At 38.5% G+C, this 23595-nt stretch overlaps 1 protein-coding gene across 1 annotated transcript in view; it reads left to right on the top strand.

Moving 5' to 3' along the window:
* Nucleotides 1–23595, top strand: part of PDSS2 (decaprenyl diphosphate synthase subunit 2) — a 283596-nt gene that overhangs the window by 254633 nt on the left and 5368 nt on the right. Inside the window, exon 7 of the mRNA XM_004372438.2 lies at nt 3288–3320. Coding sequence (XP_004372495.1) covers nt 3288–3320 — 33 coding nt within the window. The remainder of the gene's footprint in view (nt 1–3287; nt 3321–23595) is intronic.

Below are 23595 nucleotides of genomic sequence, written 5' to 3'. Positions count from 1 at the left end.
TGAATAAGGAAGACCAAAGAAGAATTGATGGCTTTGAATTATGGTGTTGGTGAAGAATATTGAATATACCATCAACTGCTAAAAGAACAAACAAATCTATGTTGGGGGATGGCAAGACTCTGTCTCACATACTTTAGATTTGTTATCAGGAGGGATCAGTCCCTGGAGAAGGACATCATGCTTAATAAAGTGGAGGGTCAGTGAAAAACAGGAAGACTGAAGAGTGAGATGAATTGACACAGTGGCCGCAACAATGGGCTCAAGCAGGACAATGATCATGAGGATGGTGCAGGACTGGGTAGTGTTTCGTTCTGTTGTACATAGGAGTCGCTGTGAGTGGGAACCGACACGACAGCACCTAACAACAACAACAGCAATTGTGAGATTGCTTGATGTTTTGTGCCTCCTGAAATGATGAAATATGAAGTACATAATATTCCGTATGAAGTATTCTTGTCAAAAATGTTTAACTGAAACCTAAGCTCGTATCTTCAGACCCAACTTTAAATTTACAAGGAAAACAGGGACAAGCTAAATGACACATGAGGAAATAATCAGACAAATCCAAAAAGTGAGACATTTTATAAGAACTATCCTGAACTTCTCAAAAAATCAATGGTTTTCATGAAAAAAAAGTTAATGGTTTTTAATTCTCATTTCATGAAAAATGAAGAGGGGCTATTCTAGATTTTAAAAAGCTAAAGTGAGACATAACCAAGAACATGAGTCAATAAATATAAAAACTGAAACCATAAATCTCTTAGAATAAAAATAGGGGTAAAGCTTAAGGACCTAATTTTTTACAATGAATTCTTAGAGACACCAAAAGCATGATCGACAAAAGACAAAATAGATAAAGTGAGCTTTATCAAAATTAAAAACTTTTGTACATAAAGGACATTATCAAGAAAGTAAAAAGACAACCTATAGATTGGGAGAAAATATTTGGGAACCATATATCTGGTAAGGGTTTAATACCCGTAATATATAAATAACTGCTACAACTCAAAACAGAATGACAAACGACCCAATTTAAAAAGTGGACATTCTTAGTTCAGTCATGTATATGAGACCAAAGGGGCAATACCTGCCCAAAAGCAAAGATGAGAAGGCAGGAATGGACAGCAAAACTGGATGAATGGACACAGAGAACCCAGAGAGGAAAGGGGGAGAGTGCTGACACGTTGCGAGGATTGCAACCAATGTCACAAAATAATTGGTGTATAAATTTTTGAATGAGAAACTAATTTGTACCATAAACTTTCACCTAAAGCACAATAAAATAAAAAATAAATGGGCAAAGGGCTTGCATAGACATTTCTCCAAAGAAGATACACAGATGGCCAAAAACCACATGAAAATATGCTCATTGTCATTAGGGAAATGCAAATCAAATCCACAGTGAGATACCACTTCATCCCACTAGGATGGCTGTTATCAGAAAAATGGAAACAAGTGTTGGTGAGGATGTGGAGAAATTGCTGGTGGTATTGTAAAATGGTGCAGCTGCTGTGGAAAACAGTTTGCCAGTTCCTTAAAAAGTTAAACAGAATTACCATATGGTCCAGCAATTCCACTCTTCGGTATATACCCAAAAGAATTGAAAGCAGGGACTCAAACAGATTTCTTGTACACCAGTATTCATTGCAGCATTATTCACATTAGCCAAAAGGTGGACACAACACAAGTGTCCATGCTCACATGAATGGATAAACAAAATGTGGTATATACATACAATGGAATGTTATTCAGCCGTAAAGAGAAATGAAGTCCTGATCCATGCTACAACATGGATGAAACTTGAAAACATGCTGAAATGAAATTTGTCAGACACAGAGGAACAAATATTGTATGATCCCATTATATGATCTAGAGTAGGCAAATGCATAGATACCCAAGTTTATTAGTGCTTACCAGGGACTTGGAGAAGGAGGGAATGGGAGTAATAGCTGAAGACATCCTGAGTTCCTCTTCAAGGTTATGTAAAACTCTTGGAAATAGATAGTGGTGATACTTGCACAACATGGTGAATGTAATTAATGTCACCTAGTTATACACTTACAAATGGTTAAAATGGCAATTTTTTGTTAGTATATTTTACCACAATAATTTTTTTTTTTTTAAGTGCAGTGTTTGATCCTGGTTTGTGGAAGAAACTATAAAAGATATTCTTTAGACAGTGGGGGAACTTTGAATACGGAGTGTATGTTAGACGATATGGCATTGTTCTTTTTTTAAATTTGATAATGGTCATGTGGTTATGTATGAGATGTCTTATGCTTACACAATGTATGCTGATGCATGTTGGGGTGAAGAGTCATGAGGTCTGCTACTGTCAAATTGTTATAGATCGAATTATGTCCCCCCAAAATGTGTGTCAACTTAGCCAGGCCATGATTCCTAGTATTGTGTAGTTGTCCACCATTTTGTAATCTGATGCAATTATCCTATGTGTTCTAAATCCTAACCTCTATGATGTTAATGAGGCAGGTATGTTAATGAGACAGGACTCAATCTAAGGATTAGCTTGTATCTTGAGTCAGTCTCTCTTGAGATATAAAAGAGAGAAGCAAGCAGAGAAGAGAAGGACTTCATACCACCAAGGAAAAAGAGCCAAGAGTGGAGTGTTTCCTTTGGATCCGGGGTCCCTGTGCTGAGAAGCTACTAGACCAGGGGAAGATTGATGACAAGGACCTTCCTTCAGAGCTGACAGTGAGAGAAAGCCTTCCCTTGGAGCTGACACCCTGAATTTGGACTTCTAGCCTCCTGGATTGTGAGAGAATAAATTTCTGTTTGTTAAAGCCATCCACTTGTTGTATGTCTGTTATAGCAGCACCAGATAACTAATACACAAATCTAAGTAGAGCATATATGTGTATTCATTGTTGTTTCAATTTTTCTATATGTTTGAAAATTTTCATAATGAAAGGTTGAGGGAAAATGAAATTAGCAGTTCCACAAAATATACTTTGAAAACCATCACATTAGTAGTTTAATGTGTTTAGAGGAAAATGCTTTCCACTAGCAGATTTAAAAATAGTTTTATCTAATGGATCTATTTGGTTTATTCTAAATTACTACTTTAACAACTATAACTAAATATGTGTGTATACATATATATGTATACTTTTGTGTGTGTGTGCACATATATATGTATATGTGTGTGTGTAAACATTGATACGCATACAGAGAGAGTTTTATCTAGTTTTATTTTTTGAGAAGTAAAAGTTACAGAAACACTAATTTTTAAGAAACTAATGAATTGATATCCCCTCTTCTCATTTTAGGCTCAAGAAAAAGGAAGATTAGACTATGCTAAGGTACGTAGATCTTATACATTCTACACACTTTTATTCATTTCAGTGTGGTGTCTGGTTTTTGTTTATATTTCAAAGGTCATAAAAGAGAATCATCATGTTCAAAGCTGAAGGAATTCCTGTTAAATAACAAGCATTAGCAGGTAAAAATATTCATTCAAGTGTATTTACTAAGTGCTTACTTTATTCCAGACATTATGTTAGGTGTTGGGAATACAAACATGACCAAGACAAAGTCTTTCCTTTCAGGACATTTACAGTCTAGTGGAGAAGACAGATAACTAAGTAGTAAACAACTAAATACATACCTAATAGAATGTCAGGTGGTGGTAAATTACATGAAGAAAAAGAAACAGGGTAAGATCACTAATCATTGTTGGACACATGCATATGGCCTATGAATAGAAGACAGCTTTTAATTCGATCAGATAATAACTGGTGATGACTTGAATGAACAGGAATTTATTCTCTCACAGTTCTGAAGACCAGAAGTCTGAAATCTAGGTGTCATCAAGTTAGATTCCTTCTGGAAGCTCTGAGGAAGAATCTGCTCCATGCCTCTCTCCTAGCTCCTGCTGGTTGGCATTCCTTGGCTTGTAGACTCCGCTCTCTCCAATCTCTGCCTCCATCTTCACGTGGCATTCTTCCCTGTCTTCTGTGTCTCTGTTTTCTTATAAAGATACCACTCAGTGGATTACAGCTCACCCTAATCCTGTATGACCTTAACTTAATTGATTATATCTGCAAATATCCTACTTCCAAATATGGTCATGTTCCAAGGTCCCAGGTAGACATGAATTTTTAGGGGACACTTCCCAACCCAGTACACCTGGGAAACACCACAGTGCAGACTCAAAAGGCAGTAGTTCTCTCATCACTTGTGAGCTTCTGAAAAATACACAAGCTTAGATTACCACTGTATCACACCCTCTCTCACCAATATCAGAATCCCCTGATGGGAGCAGCAGGCCAGGGGCAGGCTGGAGTAAATTAAAAGTCTCCACAGTCATTCTGACACACAGCGCTGGTTAAAAACCATTGCAGGAATTCAGATTTCAGTGCACCAGTACAGGCCTATGAATATACTTAGGTTACATTCTCTTTTCCCCTCAGGGACAAATAGAACATTTTAACAGATGTATGGCATGCATACAGCCGCTTGACTAAAGGAACAAGCTAACCGTCTGGTTTATGCAGCAGTCAGGAACGTCTTGGGTGTGAGCACACCTGTCCTCTAAAAACAGGAAGGGAAAATGACCCATAAGGGCTCTGCTTGCAGTGGGACAACCAAAATCCACAGTGATCTCTTCAGGGCTAACCCTGGCAGCCCAGAGAAGCACACCCATGGCTCCATGCCTTTACTCTAGCTCTTTTTTTTTTCTTTTTTTGCCCCAAATACAGTCCCTCCTTTTACCTGCCTCACAAACTTTTGCCTTCTTTAAGGAAAACTAGGTAACAGGAGCAACTCTAAGCTGAGGGCTTCTCTGTCTGTCACTCTGTCTCAGATGTCTGCTTGAGTCTCATCATATATCCAAATGCAGGCCATGAACATAACCTCTTGGATTTCTCACAGGCACACAACTCAGTGCATCCTAAACTGAACTCAGCATCTCCCCTGATATCTCTGGTTTCTTACTCTCTCTCCTGTTGTTGGCTTCGTCATCTGACCAGTTAACCATGCCAGAAACTTGGGAGTCACTCTTGAGTCTTCCTACACTGTCTCCCCTACATGCCATGACCAAATCATGCCAGTTTTATATCCTACATTTTCTTGAATCTAACCCATCCCCTTGATCTCCCTTCAGTTGCTCATCTCGAGAGGCTCTTCTTCTGAACCCCTGAAAAGCCTGCTGACTGGTCTCCCGGCCTCTCTTTTGTTCCCACAGATCAGCTAGAATGTCTACCTAAACCACATATCTGATAGTTTCACTCTCCAGCTTAGAACCCTTCATTGGCTTTGTGTTGTCTATAGGGTGTGACCTTGCCCCCTAGAGGGACTCACCAGATTCATCTCCTTCCACCTTGTGCTTCAGCAGCACCAAATCAGATACAACATGCTGTCTGTTCTCCATGCCTTTACTCATTCCGTCCCCTCTGCCTGGAATGCCCTGCCCCTTTCATCAGGCTAGCTCCTGCTCATTCTGCAAGGCTTGATTTAGTGTCATCTCCTGGATCCCCAGGCTGGTTTAGACGCCTTCCTTGGTTCTTCTCTAATACTCTGTGCATCACTTAGTCGTTGTACTTACTTTCTTAGATTATAATGATCCATTTATAAGACACATCATAGACGGTGAGCTCTTCGAGGGCAGGGACTATGTCTTTTTCTGTCTTTGTATGCTTGTGCCTAACACAGTGGTTGGCACTTAGTAAATGGCGAGTGAGTGAGTGAGCAAGTGAGTGAACAGAAGCCATGGGAAGAGAAAAGAAACATGACTCTACAGGAGAAAAGTCTGATATAGAATTTTTTATCTCAATGTAGACAGGAAAGGAAAGCTTTTGACATAGGTGGCGGGTGTCAACAGGGTTAAGATTAGAGGAGCCCTGGTGGCACTGGTTGTAACACTCGGTTGCTAACCAAAAGGTTGGTGGTTTGAACCCACCAGCCACTCCGTGGATGGAAGATGTGGCAGTTTGCTTCTGTAAAGATTTACAGCCTTGGAAACCCTATAGGGCAGCTCTACTCTGTCCTATAGGGTCACTATGAGTCAGAATCAACTTGATGGCAGTGGGTTTTTAAGAAGATTTTAGGAAGGGTGTAAAAAACTAATTTAGAGGTAAAGGCTGAGATTTTACTGTGATAATGAAGGAAGGCTAATATCTGAATAAAAAGGTAAGAGAAGAGAAATTACAGTTTGACGATACAGTGACTATTGATCGTAGATGCTTACTTAAGACTCAAAGAACTCCTTAGAGTTTCTTATTACAGAAGTATGTGATAAAGAGGAGAGATTTGAAGAAGATAAAAACATGTGAGCAGATAGAATGCCCCTGTGCCAAGCATTCCTTTGCACCAGCTCTGCCATCAGCTCACTGTGAAATCTGATGTCAGTCACTTAACCCCTTTGACCTTCCCTCAGTTTCCTCAGTACCGAACGAGCAGTTTGGAATAGTGCTGTTCTACTCTGTTAGGCCCATTTCAAGTCTGGGAGGAAACATTCTTATCCTGTGTTCCTGCTGAGGTCCAGATTCATTTCTTCATCCCTCCAACAAGTATTGATTTTGCAGTTAATATGTGCTAGGCACTGTGCTAGTGCTAAGACTACCACCATGAGCAAGACCGACCCAGGCCTTGCCCTATCTAGTCGCTCCCCTTTATTCTTTTTTTCTTTATAACATTTATCACAATCTGAAATTATCAGGTTTATTTAATTGCTTGTTTATTTCTCTCTTCTTCCATTAGAGGAAGAGCCCTGAAGGCAGGGGACTTGATGTTCTTCTTCATAGTTGCATTTCCTGCACCCAGCACATGGTTACACGTAGGAGTTCTTGATAAATGTGTGTGGGTGAGTGCTGCCTAAGTGTTATGTCAGAAGTATGGGAGGCTGTGAGAAGGGTGGCATCGAGAATTGTAGACTAAGAGTAGCCATCTTTAGAGTACATTGGCTCTACAATCCAGTCCATCCCAGTGCTCAATAGCCCTAAGGTTGCCTTCTCAAGTGCCCAGTGACAATATTTCTAATGCTCACCCCCTTTGAATATGTGCTGCTGTACTGAGATGTAAGAGCAAAACTTGATCTAAGTAACTAACCCAGACCTTTTTATCCCTACACAGACTTCTTGTTGTTGTTGTTAGTTACCTTCAAGTCTGACTTCAGGCAACGTGGAAATGAAAAATGATATCCTTCTCTACCAAGTAATGGGTAGATGTCTGCAGGGCGCAGCTTGCGGTATTGTCTCACGTGTTTTATACAGTGTATTATGAGCCCTTACTCAAGGAGCCCTGGTGACACAATGGCTAAGCACTCAGCTGCTAACCAAAAGGCTGGTGGTTTGAATCCACCAGCTGCTCCATGGGAGAAGAGACCTGGCAATCTGCTCCCGTAAAGATTTCAGCCTAGGAAGCCTTGTGGAGCAGTTCTGTTCTGTCCTATAGGGTCGCTAGGAGTCAGAATTGACTTGACAGCACACAACAACAGTGATAGTAGTCCATATCATGACCTAAGGTCAGTCTGATTTCTGCTTTGAGCTCGTGCTAACTGATGCAAGCATCATGCATAGTGTCTTAGGGCTTCACTGGTGGGGTTATCTGTAAAATTGTATTTGAAAAGCTGGGAGGCCATTTCTGAAGATCATTATGAAATTTATCTGTTGCTGGAAATTTCTGTATTTTCAAGTGATAAATATTGACTCAAAAGCCAAATTTCATCTGAAAAAAAAAATTTTCAAGAACCATAGAAAATTATTTTGGTTGTGCGCTTTATGGCTTTATGTGCCATCTCTCAAAAATTCTGTTAGTCTCAGAATGGTGAGGAAGTGAAGGAGAGGGTGAACCAGGTGATCATTTCGAAATCAGGTCTCAGCTGGATCTCAACAATGTCTGTCACATGCAGCAAAACGGGGTCTGTACTCAGACTCTTAGGTAAGAAATTGAATTAGTTTTTAATTGAGTTCCTGTTGCGCCTGAGCCTGGATATGAATGCTTTACACTACTGTAGTGCCTTTCATCCAAAGATATCAAAGCACTTGACAACTATTAATTCATTAAGTGTCTCCCTGCCTCTGTAAGGTAGTTAACACAAGCACAGGACTCACTCTACCCACTACTGAAACTCATCCACCTACGGGGTGGGCAAGGATGAAAGCCATTGAACTATGGAGGTAGTTCTACCCAGTAGCTTCTAAGATTTGGAAAAACAAGGAACATCTTACTTACCTAGTTAAAACTGCTGGAGAAGTTCCATTACACAGAGTGTAATTACCAGAAGTGAATTATGACCAAAAAGCTGGTGCTAACAGTTTTACTCACGTGCACCATGCTTCGGGATCTTAATTACAGTGATTGGTCTGCAGCCCTGGGCATGTATCTCTCCAGACTGTTCCATGTTCTTAGACTTCTGGCCCCAAGGTTAAGCACAAATGATTCAGTTCAGTCCTAGAGGGAAGAGTGCCACCTATTGAATTGTAGGGAATTCGTGGGAATGTGTTGAGACTGGTGGAGAAGCCTCTCGGACCACATTCACGCTTGGTTTGCTATGGTAACTAATATATATGTCTACAAGAAAACGAATATGTTGACTATTCTAGCCTAGAAAAAACATCTACAAACGTCTGTGTATGTTCCCCAGCTGGAGCAGAGCGTATGCCTGCAGTTTAGCCTACTGCTACTTGAAATAAGCATGCTGTTAAAAGACTGAGGCAGATGGTATTTTTACCACTTCAGGCAAAACATGGCACCTATGGTTCGACTTTCTACAATTTTAATTTTTTAACAGTTTCAAAATGGCTTTTTTAAATATCTATATCACAGAGATGCATACTTTTTTCCAATTTCTTTATAATAATTGCTTCAGATGTATAGCTATGAATAAGTATGACTTGATCAAAACCAGACTCTGTATTCAGCACTGTGTAGTCTGCATCCTGCTTATACTTTGAGAAGTGCCTAGGACTGTGCTTTAAGTGTGTTTTGATATTCATGCTAATTTTGACACAAAGAATGTAAATGGTTTACAGTAGCTCCCTTTATATTTATCTCTAATCGTTACTAAGCATTTTATACAGAGAGGTGAGTTTTTTGTTTTTGTTTTTTTAATGTCTTGTTATTGAGATTCATGTGGCAGATACCAATACTGGTTGCCATCGAGTCGATTCTGACGCATGTCGACCCCATGTATGTCAGAGTAGAACTGTGCTCCGTAGGGTTTTTAATGGCTGATTTTTTGGAAGTAGATTTCCAGGCTTTTCTCCCAAGGCACCTCTGGGTAGACTCAAACCTGCAAACTCTTTCGGTTATAGCCAAGCGTCTTAACCGTCTACACTACCCAAGGACTCCGAGATTCACAGTTAAGGAAAAAAAAAACCCAAACCCGTTGCCGGCGAGCCCATTCCAACTCATAGCGACCCTATAGGGCAGAGTGGAAATGCCCCATAGGGTTTCCAAGGAGTGGCTGGTGGATTCGAACTGCCAACCTTTTTTTTTTTTGATTAGCAGCCGTAGGTCTTAACCACTGCTCCACCAGGGCTCCGAGTTTCACCCTAAGCACAGAAAAGTGTTCAAGGTAAAGAAGTGTCTTGCAGATGTTAATTCATTAGGCATCCAGTTCTCAGTCAAATATAAAAGATATTTTTTAAAAGGATTAGAATTTTGACTTGCATTCTCTCCTAGAATTTGTTCAGGGTTCCAAGGTGGCATGTTCTTCTGACTCTGTCCTTCCATGTCTCTCAGGCATTAGCGTCTAGCAGCTCCTGCTCTCCTCTTCCCTCCCGGCCCAGAAGCCCTTGCACATTTTGTTTTATTAGAAAATGCATTTGCACGGGTACACATTAAAATCCCCACCATCAAACAGCAGTGTCCACAGACATTTACATTCGCGTGATCACATATCATCACTACCTTTAAAGAAGGAAAAAAAAGCCTTACTCTCATGTCATGGTTCTCCTTTTCAAGGTTTGCCCTTTTAGCCATTTCTTCTTTTATTATACATAGAAGCTTCAGTCTTTTCCTTGCAGGTTGAGTCCAAAATTCTGCTTGTTTGAACCTTGAGTATGGAAATTTCTCTGTAAATATTATTATTATTTCTTTACTGACAAAGCTGGACTCTTTTTTTTGGCAGACAATTTTTATGTGCTCATTCTTTCCCATAACCCTAGTTAACTGGCTCTGAGACTTTTTCTCACTGGCACATTTAGAGACCAGATGTTACTATATTTTCTCTTCCCCTGTACCCCTTTCTTGGGCAGATGCTGCTTCTCCTACCTTGAGACTGTACATTAACTCCTGTGATCAAATATTTTATATAGCATCACTGGATGCACTAAATCTCTCATTTCCTCTAACCTCTTGAAGCTGTCTTAGCATTGAGGATTTCTATTTTAGTGATAATTATGGAGACTGTGTAGAAGCATTGATATTCTCCTCCTTTGTCTTGTTCCATAAAAGGCTTGTGGTAAGATTAGATATTTATATCATTTAAAGAAAAAAAAAAGAAAACCACAAATATAAATGCCACTACAAATTGGGGACAATTATGTAAATCTTTATATGCTTGCAGATAAAGGCTAGAAGACAACATGTAAAAATGTAAATATAAAGGCTTGAAGGTGATAACATTGACATGTTTTTAAATAAGAAATAAATTATATTCTCTTTTTCTTAAGATTTCTGTTTTCTAAGTATAGACGCTGCCTTAAATTAATATATTTTCACATTATGACCTGAGCTCTGAGAATTGAAAAATAACTTGTCTGAAATCATATTTGTAGTAACAAAGTCAGAATTTGACTCTAGGCTCCTGAAGAGTTGCTTGCTTCTATGGCAATAGCCAGAAAGGCACAGTTGGAAAATGTAAATTTTTATGATATGAGTTTTTGTGCTAGGCCACTAGGAGTGCTTGAAGGTCTGGAAGATGGTGGAGGAAGATGGAAACCTAGTATGTGGAGCAGGCATTACAGGCTCTAGTCTGATTCCCTAACCACATCTCAGGGATGGGTGCTGGAAGATACTGCCATTTGAAAGTCTTAAGTCTCCCACTTCTCGTTTCTTTAAATATCAGATAGAACCAATTAGTTTTCTTTTGGCAATCTCATTTCAGACGAGTGTTTGTCCTTGCAGCAATAATGAATAGGTTCCGTTTAGTCTGTGTTTCAAAACAACTAATTCACTAAAGTTGGTTTTTGCAACCTCTGCTTTGATTTCAAACTCCTTCAAAGTATAATTATTAATGATGGAAAAAGAATCATTGATCAATTTCTGTCCATAGTAAAGCACAGAAGATTTTGCACCATGTGAAACTTTTTTTCAAATATAAATTCTAACCACACATGCAATGGTTAATATCTTAAGCCAGAGTCCAGGCTGTACCTTCTTATGAGGCCACAAGTCTTTTTGCAAAACAGTTGCTCTCTGGACAGTCATTCATTTGCCATCATATTTTTTTTCCTTCCTTAAGACTCTGAGTATATTATTTTTCATTTATCCCTAGTGTCTATCATCTTGCTTTGATGATCTATTTCTCTAATTTCTTGATGTTATTTTTAAATTAGATTCTTGTTCTCTAAAATGTTAGCAACCCTACATACTTCAGTGACATCAACAAATTTAATGATCATGATCTCTATTCCCTTATCTGGATCATGAATAAAATTATTAAATGATATCAGTGATAAGCTTCTTTATGACATTATAAAATGTGCCATCCTCTCAATTATTAGTCCAAATACTATCGGTACTGTTTCACTTTAATCCTTTACCCCATTGCCGAGTCGATTCCAACTCATGGCAACCCTATGTGTTACAGAGCAGAACATCTCCATAGAGTTTTCTTGGCTGTAATCTTTTACCAGGCCTTTTTTCCACGGCACCACTTGATGGGTTCACGCTGTCAACCTTTAGGTTAGGAGTCAAGCACAAACCGTTTGCACCACCGAGGGACCTATTCAATCCTTTAGGCAGTTGTGAATCTTTTTTATTTTTATTGAAATCGTGTATCCTTAACTTGTTGATGTTTGGTTTATAATTTTATATATAAAATGTTAAATTATTTAGTTCATAATAGTAATATTTAGTGGGGAAATTACTTAAGCCTTCCATTTTGAATTGCTAGTCCCTAAAAATTAAGTATCTGTACAATATCTCACGTTTATCAAGAAGCTAAGGCAGACTTAAATTGTTGATGAAGACCAGTTCTTGATTGTAAGCCTAGAATTATATCTGGTTTTACCCATACTACATCCTGAGGACCTAGCACAGTGCCTGGCACTTGCTACCAACCAGTTACCATTGAGTGGTTTCCAACTCATGGTGACCCCATGTGTATCAGAGTAGAACTGTGCTCCATAGGGTTTTCAAAGACTGATTTTTCAGAAGTAGATCTCTAGACCTTTCTTTGGAGGTGCCTCTGAGTGGACTCAAATCCAACTTTTCAGTTAGCAGTCAAGTATCTTAACCATTTGCACAACCTAGGGAGTCCGGCACATACTAGGTACGCACTAAATATTTGTTGAATGATTACTGTATGAATGAATGACCCAAGATATCCCACATGTTCGTGCCTATGCTCTGTTAAGTCATAAAGCAAAGTTGACTTCACCTTTGTTCCATTTATTCCCCCCTCTCCAAGTGTATTTTTAATCAAATGATTACATCCTCAATGCCCTGCACCTCCTGGGTTGAAACAGAAACTCAGTTGTAGTAATCTTTTGAATCTTAGTCTGGAAAGCTAACCAAAAGTGCCCTCCAGGCTGGTTCTGTGGGTGAGTGCTCTGCACTGTGGGAGAGCTGGATTCAATTATGGCTCCCAGTTTGTGGTATCAGGAGCCACCTGTGCATAGGGAGTGCCTGTATGCTTTGTGTAGAGGGTAGAGCCTGCTGTCCCCATAGAGGAGCCTGTTTGGTCCATTACGGCAGTTTTAAATAGATCTGAAGGGAGTTCTCTCCTTCCCTGTCATAAAATACAGTGCAGTGGCATGGGTTCTCCAAAACTATCTTTTCTGAGGAAGAAGAAAAGGGAGGCACCTCTGCGTCAATACTGAATACAGTTGTAGTAAGTTAGAAATCTGTCATTAACTAGACTTATATTTCCAAGCTCGTACACTAATCCTACAGTCTGATTTTGTGCAGAATTAAGGATTTCTGTAATTTCAAGATGTTTGATCTATCATAAAGCTGTAATTTGTTTAGTTGGTACATCTGAAATCATTCCCCCATGTTTCCTAAGCAGTGTCTGTAAACACTACTCAGCTTCCCCACTTACCACATCAGAGTATTGATCCTTGATGATGTTCTTAACCATCCTTTCCTGAAATAACAAGGTGGCTATGCCACCTCAATTTTCAGACAAAATTACTGAGGTAACAGAAGAGATCAAAGGACCTGCAGTATAGGTTAGTGATGTGTGAGATGCTTCTAAGGATTATAAGCGAGAGGTCCTGTCTCTTTACCCCCTAGTCCTTGTCTTCCTGGTTTGATGAAAGATCTTACTTATTCACTAGATCATAGTCAAGCCAAACTCATACCTCTGAAGATTGATTAGTGCAGTGGTGCCCCCTGTGGAAGATCTCCCTGTTCTAGATCTAAGGAAATAATGCTAACCTTTATCTATGATTCATTCCTGACAAGATGCGTGTGAACTTGGTTGTGTTCTGATCTCTTTCTATGTACCGTATCTCTTTAAGATGCATGCCATTGTTTGTATGCCTTTTTTAGTGGGAGAGGCAGTAATAATGCCTAATGGTTTTTTCAGTATGCTCAAAATGAAATTCTCTCTCTTTGAAGAAGAGATCAGGTAACCTAACAGTGTTCACATAGTACCTCACAGAGTCAAGATTCTAGGTCAGCTGACTCCACAGTGTGTACTCTTTGCCACCACATTGCTTCTCAAAGTTCTTTAGACATACTATGAAAAAAAAAAAACTATGTATGCAGCCTCTGGTCTTACAAGTATTCGGAAAACGTTATGTATTACTCTATAATCTACCAAGGTTCTGGTCTCAGAAACAGTGATTGTCTAATAAATAACTGCCCTAGGATTTATGTTTGCTGAACCAGTGCAGTAATTACTGTGATTTTTTTTTTTTTTTTTTTTTGAGGCGATAGGCATTCTTTTTTCTTCCAAGGAAGTTTTACAGATATAACCAGTTAAACAGCAAGTTCTTATCACCATTCTCTGGAGGGAGGCAAGGATCTAAGTTAACAAATACATCTTCCTAACACCATAATCTAGAGACTTCCTACATCTGGAAATGGTGTTAATCCTCTAGGAATAACTTCTTCACCCCATACATTTGATTCCTGCATTTTCCCCTGTGTGAGACAACCTACTCAGAAGACATGGCTGAGAAAGATACAGGTCAGGTCGTAGGAAACTCTTTTCCCTGCTTGAGCTACTCCTGGGTCCCATTTCCTCTGCTGTACAGATATTCCTCCTATAGTCTGTGTTATTGACTACACTCTTCTCACATGGACTGACAACAGTTCTTGATAGAGGGCGAGCTATGGGAATGGGAGCTAGTGCCTCTTCTCTTGCTATAGAGCAGTTTTGCATCTAGAATTTTCTTCTTAATTCAAGACAACAACAGCTTATCAACTTCTGAAATATACTGGTGCTTTGTTTTAGTAGGATGCTTTTGGTAGAAAGAGTCAGAAGTTTAAACCCAAAAAGGAATTTATTAACTTCAGGTGCTCAAAAGATATCATTAGGAATATCATTCTCTTGCTCTGTCTGGCTATCTCTCTGCCTTCTACTGGGATGACTATATTATACTCAGGCAGATTCTTTCCATGTGGTGACAAAGACAGCCATTGGAAGCTCTAAGCTTCATGGTATTTAGTATTAGTAATCACAGCAGAAAGAGAATGATTGTGTTCTAATAACTCCAGTAAAAATTTCCAGAGATGATTTTATTGGCCTGTTTTGGGTCCCAAGCGTATACTTGATCCAGTCACAGAGCCAAAGGGTCAAGTCACTTACTCTGAATGAGTCACCTGGTGAGGATTGGGGTCAATGTAACCAAGAATGGGAAAAGGTCCCCCAAAAAATTGTTTTTTGGGCTCACAGAAAACAATTCCAGTTTTAAATATATTCCAAAAATTTTTGTTTATCCTTCTCATTAGGAATTTGAAGATTTTTAATGTGACAGTGTATTACAAAACACTCTAAACTCTCAAAAGATGTTGACAATTTTAAATTTATAATTTTAGATGTGGTATTAACATTCTTAGCTGGAGATATACATTTATTTGATTGTCATTATTCTCAGTAGATATAATTTTTCTGTTGCTTGAGGTACTTTTTAGTGACAGAAGGCATATTTTAAGTTCATCTTGTATCAGGATATGAGTTAGGATGTTAGGAATCTAGGGCCATGTGGATAATGGTGGTAGTGGCAGTTTTGAGACAAGTGGACTCCAGATATCAGCATATAAATGCTAACAAGATAAAAATTGGGATATGATGAGGATATAAGAAATTTATACTAAGACATAGACTCGAGTAAAAGAATAGAAACCCTAACTCGTTCTTATATGGTTTATGTATTCCTCAAACAACCCCCAGGACTATTTCATACCTACATGATATGAGTGTCTCGTCCCACAGTGTTCTTTTTTAATTAAATGCCCAGCATAGTATTTGTCATGAGATTACAGAGCTTACTATTTATTGATTCACTCCCAAAAAAGCTACAGGCAAGTGTGGTTCATGCTGCAGGCTACAGCCTATGGTATTTTTTGCTTGTTGAATTTCTATTACAGAGTTTGCTGAAAAGCTTCATGGTCCTAGTTTCACTTTTTGAATTTCAATGTGTAGAATTAAGTTCCTCTTTGGAATATGATACTAAAATTAAAAATTGACTTTGAATCAAAATGTGAATAAATCTATGATTATTTATAAATCATCAGATTTTCATTTGGAAGGCATGATAACCAAGAAGCAATGATTGCTTTTCCTATGGAGTTACTCATAACGTTAATATAATTCCATATTGCTAACTTCAAGTGCCCATTCTATCAATGTTGATGAAAGTTTTTAAATGTAAGAATTAAACTTTGCATTTTGTTCCATTTAATTGCATTTTGAAATGAGGCACATCTGCTTATACCCTGAGCTACAAATCGACCTCTGTTCCTTAAATAACAAGCACTGCTTTGCCTGAATTCTTCTCTGCCATGGAGTCAATAATTTGGGTCAATTTTGAGTGGGCCAGTAAAATTTTTTAATTACACAAATATGTACATATATATATGTATATATGTGTATACGCACGTGTGTGTATATATATATCTGATCATATATATATATATGTGATCAGAAATGATAATCTATATGAAATTAGTTGTTGGATTATGTTTACCTCTTCATGTAGGCCACAGCATAGAGTCATATATGTATTTAGCTGAGAGACTGAGCCTTGAAATAAGTTCTGAAATCTCACTCCCAGTAGGAAGCCACATCCTGTACAGTCTGAGCCTAACAGACATGTGAAGGAGAGGGCAAGAAAAGTGATATCAAATATATTTTTATTATCTTTTTTTTTTTTCTTTTAGGGGGAATAAATTAGATTTTAAATGGTCAGTATGATTTGGGAATTCATTTTTCAAAAACACCTGCATTTCCAAGTCACTAATAATCAGAGATTTTAAAAAATTGCAGCACCTTCCTGAATCTGTGTAAAATAGGCTATGAATGTTTATAATTAAAGCCAGGCACATTATATAAATGTTATACATAAGTTTGCAATGATCCCCATGCTCCCTTCCTCTTCAAACCTTGCATTTTTATAGCATTTTACTGACAACAAAATAATTTCACATACATTATCTTATTTGTCCTTCATAATAATTCCATAAGATGCAAATATTATCTTTCTGATTTTACACATGTCCAGGCCCAGAGTTTCCCCACTATAGCGTGCGCCCTGTCTCTGCTATTATTTCTCATATTACGAAGCACAGCAGAAATGAATTAATCAGTAGTTTCTTACTGGAGGAGAACACTTTAAGGATGTTTCACATTATAACTTACAAAAATGTTCCTGTGTGGTTCTGTCTTGGGGACTCTGCTTCAAGGTGTTTGAAAGGCCATTGTGTCTGGGAACAGCAATATATCATCCCTTCCAGAGCCCACTTCTCCTCTTACCTCCCACCTCCGCAGGCTTCCGCCAGGGCCCCAGGACTCCTCAAGGGAAAAGGAGAGCAGTATAACAAGTGTCATGTGCTCACATACACTTACACAGAATGATTTTACTTTCCTAAAAGATAAATAGAACTTGTTACAAATTGAGTATAAATTGAGATTAATGCTCAATACCAATCCATATTTTTGAAAATTTACAGGCTATTTTATAGAAGAAAAATACTCTGGTATTTTATTAGAGAACAGTAAAAAGATTAAGGCATGGACCAAATTGTATTTGTCATTTTGAACTCACTAACCCTTTATCTAAGGAGGTCCGGTGGCGTAATGGTTAAGGGCTCGGCTGTTAACCGAAAGGTTGATGGTTGGAACCCACCAGCCACTCAACAGGAGAAAGATGTGGCAGTCTGCTTCTGTAAAGATTGCAGCACCGGAAACCCTATGGGGCAGTTCGGCTCTGTCCTGTAGGGTCAGTATGAGTCAGAATCTACTTGTCAACAATGGGTTTGGAATCCTTTATCTAGTGACTCCATTTAAATATAGTAGGATGAGCCCTGAGATTGGTTTAAAAGAGATATAGTGAAAAGAGCATGAGACAATGTTTGGTCCTGTCATTGCGTGAAACCACAAGTACCACTGTTGCAGTCAGTCTTTGGTTGAGAATTTTAGTAAAAAATGAGTTTATATTAGTTAAAACTTTGAGTAAAAATGTATGTTATCTTTTTGACACACTAGTGGATATGATGATACCTGAGTTTTGCTCAATACCTTTTTGTTTTATATATATGTATAGATAGATATGCACATACTTTTTAATCAATCGAGATATTTATTTCTTAGCAGAAAATACAGAGATTGTTCACCAGCAATTTCTATTGACATTTGTTCTGCAACTGTATGGCATATTTAGTTGTGGTGAAAAAGATGTGTACCTTGTAATACCCGTTGCCGTCAAGTCGATTCCAACTCATAGAGACCCTATAGGACAGAGTAGGACTGCCACATAGAGCTTCGAAGGAGTGGCTGGCAGATTCGAACTGCTGACCTTTTGGTTAGCAGCCAAGCTGTTAACCACTATGCCACCTGGGGAATGGGTACCTTGTAATAGAGGCCTATAATTAATCTAATGATAGCTTCAATTTCTAACATCTGTAAGTATGATTTTATCCAAAGATGCTTGACTTGACACATTTTTTTTAAATCTGTGGTGTGTATTAAAAAACATTTTCCCTTGTGCATAAGGATACAGAAGACATTGTTGACATACATGTTCTCTTCTCAACTGAAATTACGATGCTTTCAATTTATTTAGGAGTGACAGAGTAAAGACATCATAGCATATTTGTTAAGAGCAAGAATCTTGACTGGGCTCCTACCTTCTCTGTGACCTTGGGTAACTTACTCTGTGCCCAAGTTTATTCATCTGTAAAACCAGAATAATAATAGTACCTACCTTATAGGACTGCTGTGAGGACTGAAGAGATAGATATGTAAAGCACTTAGAAGAGTGCCAGGCACACAGAAGTACTGTATACAGGATTACCTTTGTTGTTGTTGGTATTATTATTGTTGCAATTTTAATATTGGGAAGCACTACAATTCCTATTGTGTTTTTGCATATAAATTTATGTGACTGAGGAAATAACTAACAATTCTCTTATTCTATCTCCTTCCATTTTTTGCAGAAGATGTCTAATTAAAATCAGTGAATTTTTTCTTCCTCTAGACTCTTACAAATTATTTATTTCTAAATAAAAATAAATGTTTCTTATGTTGGCTGCAATACATTTCAGTTTATTGTAGTAGAGAAAGGTTTTAATTGTAGCTTTTCCTTTTTTCCAAGTTTTGTCACTTAGAACTTGTCAAGGCCTATCAGCTGAAGCCCTGACAGCTAGAATCTTGGAGTTGAGTGGGACCTTGGAGGCAGCCTGTTCCACTTCCCTCATCAGCTAAGAGTTTCCTTCATACTTTCTCTGACATGTGGTCATCCAGTTGCTGATGAGCTTACAGCTTGTCAAAAAACAGAATAAATTCTGTGTATTAGAATTTGGACAGCAGAATAAATTCAAGTCATTTGAAAGCTCTTTCTTATTTTTAGTTGAAATCTGCTTCCCAGAAACATCCCTCTGCTATGCTCTTACTTCTGTTTCCTGAAGCATATAGAGCAGGACTGTTCCTTCTTCCATTTAATCGCTTTAGATATTTGAAGATGGCTTTCTTACACTCCTTTAGTCCTTCCCGCTCATATTAAACATTCCTTAGATGATGTGTTTCCAAATCCATCTTTATCCTATCTTGTCAGTGTCCCTCTTGAGCCATTGCACCCAGAACTGAGCATAGTTTTCTAAACACGAGTTGACCATTAAAGAGTGCAGTGAAATCATTTCCGTCTGTGTTTTGGACATGCTCATCTGTTGATGCTGCCAGAGTTTGCATTTTCTTTTTTTGTATCTGCATCACAGTCTTGGCTCATATAAAGAATGTGGTTATCAAAGATTCCCAGCATTTTTATGAGTCATTGCCAAACTGAGGTTTATACTTTTACGATTAATTTTTGAAATCTAAATGTACAACTATACATTTATCCCTGTTAGATTTCATCTGTCTAGTATTAATTTATTGTTCAGCCTGTCAAAACCATTAAAATTTTGATGCCATTCGTGTGTTAGCTACTTTCCTTGGCTGTGTAACATCTGAAAAATTAATATGAATTTCTTTTACGTCTTCATTCAAGCAGCACACAGAATGGTGGTAAGGGAAAGAAACCAAGTACTGAGTCCTTATAGCATGATACTTGAGATGGTTTTTCTGCTCAATATAAACCTACTACCGAACATTTTCTAGGAATAGTTGTTTTACTTGTTTGAATCTATACTGTAATACAGTCCATATTTCTCTACCTTATCCATGAAGGACTAAATTACCAAAATCAGAATATGTGCTATCTCTGGCATTTCTGAAGCTAACAGACAAGTGGCCATATCACAAGGAAAATTAGAGTACTTTATTGTGACTTGCTCTTTATGAACCACTATGCTGGGGCCTTTTTTTCCCTAGAACTCACAAACCATCTGTTTAACAACCCTTTCTGGATTTTTGCCACAAATTGTCAATAAATTCACCAGTCTGTGTTCCAGAATACGCCTTTGTCTTCATTTTTTTTCTTTTGTCCTCTGTTTGAAGATATCAGTCAGTTTGCAGTCTCCAGCCCCTCTCCCATCTATGAGATGTCTCACTGTCCTTTACTAGCTGAGATGGGCACATATGAAGAGCAGGACAGAGGTGGGTGGATGCCTCTGTAAAGGTTCTCTGGACTTGTAGCTACGGTCTACAGAGTAAGAAGGAAGATCTAGGGGCTAAGTGCCAGAAGATGAAAGCCTGATGGGAACATCAGGCACAATGAGCAAGAAAGCTGCTGGCGGGGAGGAGGGGTAGTGGGGTGCTATACAGCTGTTTGTCCTAAAGGACAACATTATGTCCAGAATGGGAGAGTGGGTGGTCTTGGAAAGGAAAGGACAGCAGAAGCCAGAGTAAAGCTGAATCTCAGGGTGGTAGCTGCATCCAAGGCCTCCCCTGACAATGTATAGTGGGGCATTTGAATGGACGGTGGTGTAGTGGTTAAGTGCTACGGCTGCTAACCAAAAAAACGTTGGCAGTTCAAATCCACCAGGCGTTCCTTGGAAACTCTGTGGGGCAGTTCTGTTCTGTCCTGTAGGATCACTGAGTCAGAATCGACTCAACGGCGGTGGGTTTGGTTTTGATTATAGTCCTAAACGAGCCCTGGTGGCGCAGTGGTTAAGAGCTTCAGCTCCTAACCAAAAGGTCAGCAGTTCAAATCCACCAGCTGCTCCTTGGAAATCCTATGGGGCAGTTCTGCTCTGCCCTGTAGGGTCGCTATGAGTTAGAATCGACTTGACAGTAACAGATTTGGTTTTGGTTTTGGTTTTCTTTATAGTCCTAAAAACTCTTCATGAAATTTATTTTAGTCTTTACAGTTTTTAACTCTAGTTGTTCTGTTTCCTCTTGGTCTTCTGTTAATACTGTATTATCTTCTGCAAATATTTGAGCCAGCTTCATCTTTTTGTTTGACGTATAGCCTTTCACATTTTTAAGCCTCTTATTTTTGTCATTTTCCCTCCCACCATATGCCCCTACCGTCTTTAGTGTATTCTGGGTTTTGGCCTTCCTGGCAAGGTTGTTTTTCTCTGAATATTTTTAGATCAGAAACAGCACTTTAAAAGCATGAGTGACATATGTACTGGTGATAATACAGATTTAAGGGTGGAATCCTTAAAAAATCCTCACAGTTCTGACAATAGTCATAATTAATTATGGAAGACCAAACTAAGTGGCTACAGAAGAAGCTTGCTCAGGGCTCAGATTTTAAAAGGCCCAGGAGTAAAGGATAGGAGAAGGAGCATATAATCACCTCCACTGCTGGGCCCTGTTTGAACATCTGCTGTGTACAAGGTACCACTGTGGAGACATAAGGAAGGCCAAAACCCGGGATACATTTGCGATGGTAGGAGTACATGGAGGGAAGGAAAAACGACAAAAAGAAGGGGCGTAAGAGTGTAAAAGGCTGTATGTCAAACAAGAAGATCAAGAAAGATCAAAAATTTTCACAACTGGACCAAAAAGCAACATCGTGATAAATGGAGAAAATATTGAAGTTGTCAAGGATTTCATTTTCCTTGGATCCGCAATCAACGCCCATGGAAGCAGCAGTCAGGAAATCAAAGGATGCATTGCAGTGGGCAAATGTGCTGCAAAAGACCTCTTTAAAGAGTTAAGAAGCAAAGATGTCACTTTGAGGACTAAGTTGTACCTGACCCAAGCCATGGTATTTTCAGTTGCCTCATATACATACAAAAGCTGGACAATAAATAAGGAAGACGTATGAAGAATTGATGCCTTTGAATTATAGTATTGGCAAAGAATATTGAATATTTCTGGGTGGACTTGAACCTCCAACCCTTCAGTTAGCAGCTGAGCACTTGACCATTTGTACCACCCAGGGACTAAATACATTGTAAACCACCGTTAGATATTCAGCTGAGCCAGGCTAAATAAAGTTTATAGAGGAACAAGTTAAACAAAATAATCAGAGAAATGCAAAAAGTAGAATATTCTACAGCACAGCTAGCCTAGCCTTTTCAAAAGAACAAAAAGCTCTTGAAAGAAAGATTAAAGTGTCATAACAAACAAATGCAATGTGCGAGCTAGGGTTGAACATGATTTGAAAAAAATAGCTAAAAAAGACATTAGGGAACCAGTTAGGGAAACTTACACATAGACTAGATATTGGAAGAATATTAGAGAAGTATTATTAACTTTCCCAGCTGTAATAGTAGTGTTGTGGTTACGTAGGAGCATGTTCTTGTCTTAGGAGATGTATGCCCAAACAAGGGTGAAGCAACCTGCAGCCAGTACTGTGCCAGGTCCTACCAGCCCAGAGCCTACTGTGAAGTATTCTGGTAAATTGTGACCCTACAACCATTGGTAGCTTGAAGTAGGCCATGGTGGGAGTATTTACACCACAGAAATTGCAAATGCTACCAGTAGGGCCTTTTTCCCCCAGAGAGCTGATTTAGCAGCATACTACTGCCTGAAGCTTACTTTCAAGTGGCTCAGCAAAAACGGAAAAAAGAAAACTAGATAGAACTAAAATGGCAAAATATTAACAGTTGTTGAAATCTAGGTAAGAAGATATATGAGCATTTATTATGTTAGTCCAGGAGTCTGCAACTTATTCTGTAAAGACAAAGAGTAAATATTTTAGGCTTTGCAGGCTACACTGTCTTTGTTGCAACTGTTCAGCTCTATTGTTACAGTGCAAAAGCAACCAAAGACAGAACTTAAACAAATGCATGTGGTTGTGTTCCAACAAAACTTTATTTATAAAGACAGGTGAACCTGGATTTGGCCCAGGGGCTATGGTTTACTCACTCCTTTTGGTTTTGGTTTCTGTGGTATAGTACATACATTAAAAAATTGCCATTTTAACCATTTTTCAGTATACAATTGAGTGACATTAATTACATTCACCGTGTTGTACAACTATCATCACTATCCATTTCCAAAGTTTTTCTTCAGCCCAAACAGAAACTCAGTACCCTTTAAGCAGTTAACTTCCCATTCTCTCCTTCCCCCAACCGCTGGTAACCACTAATAAACTTTTGTCTCTATATATTTGCCTGTTCTAGATACTTCATATAAGTGAGGTCACACAATATTTGTCCTTTTATTTCTGACTTGTTTCACTTAGCATAATGTTTCCAATGCTCCTTTGCTAGTCTTTCAATTTTTCTATACTTTCAAAATATTTTATAATAAAGAAATGTTTAAAAAAATATACAGTTCATGTGCATGTAGAAATTTTTGAAATGGTGGATCTTTGGCTATGTGTATTTTCACCAAAAAAAAAGGTTGAGAAGTTAGAGGGTTGACATGTTGTGGGGTTGTTAACCACTGTCATAAAACAATAT

This window comes from Trichechus manatus, unplaced genomic scaffold (genome assembly GCF_000243295.1).
Source record: "Trichechus manatus latirostris isolate Lorelei unplaced genomic scaffold, TriManLat1.0 scaffold00017, whole genome shotgun sequence".
Lineage (NCBI taxonomy): Eukaryota > Metazoa > Chordata > Mammalia > Sirenia > Trichechidae > Trichechus > Trichechus manatus.
Note: the sequence above shows the minus strand (reverse complement) of the source record. Positions and strands in the feature narration are given on the sequence as shown.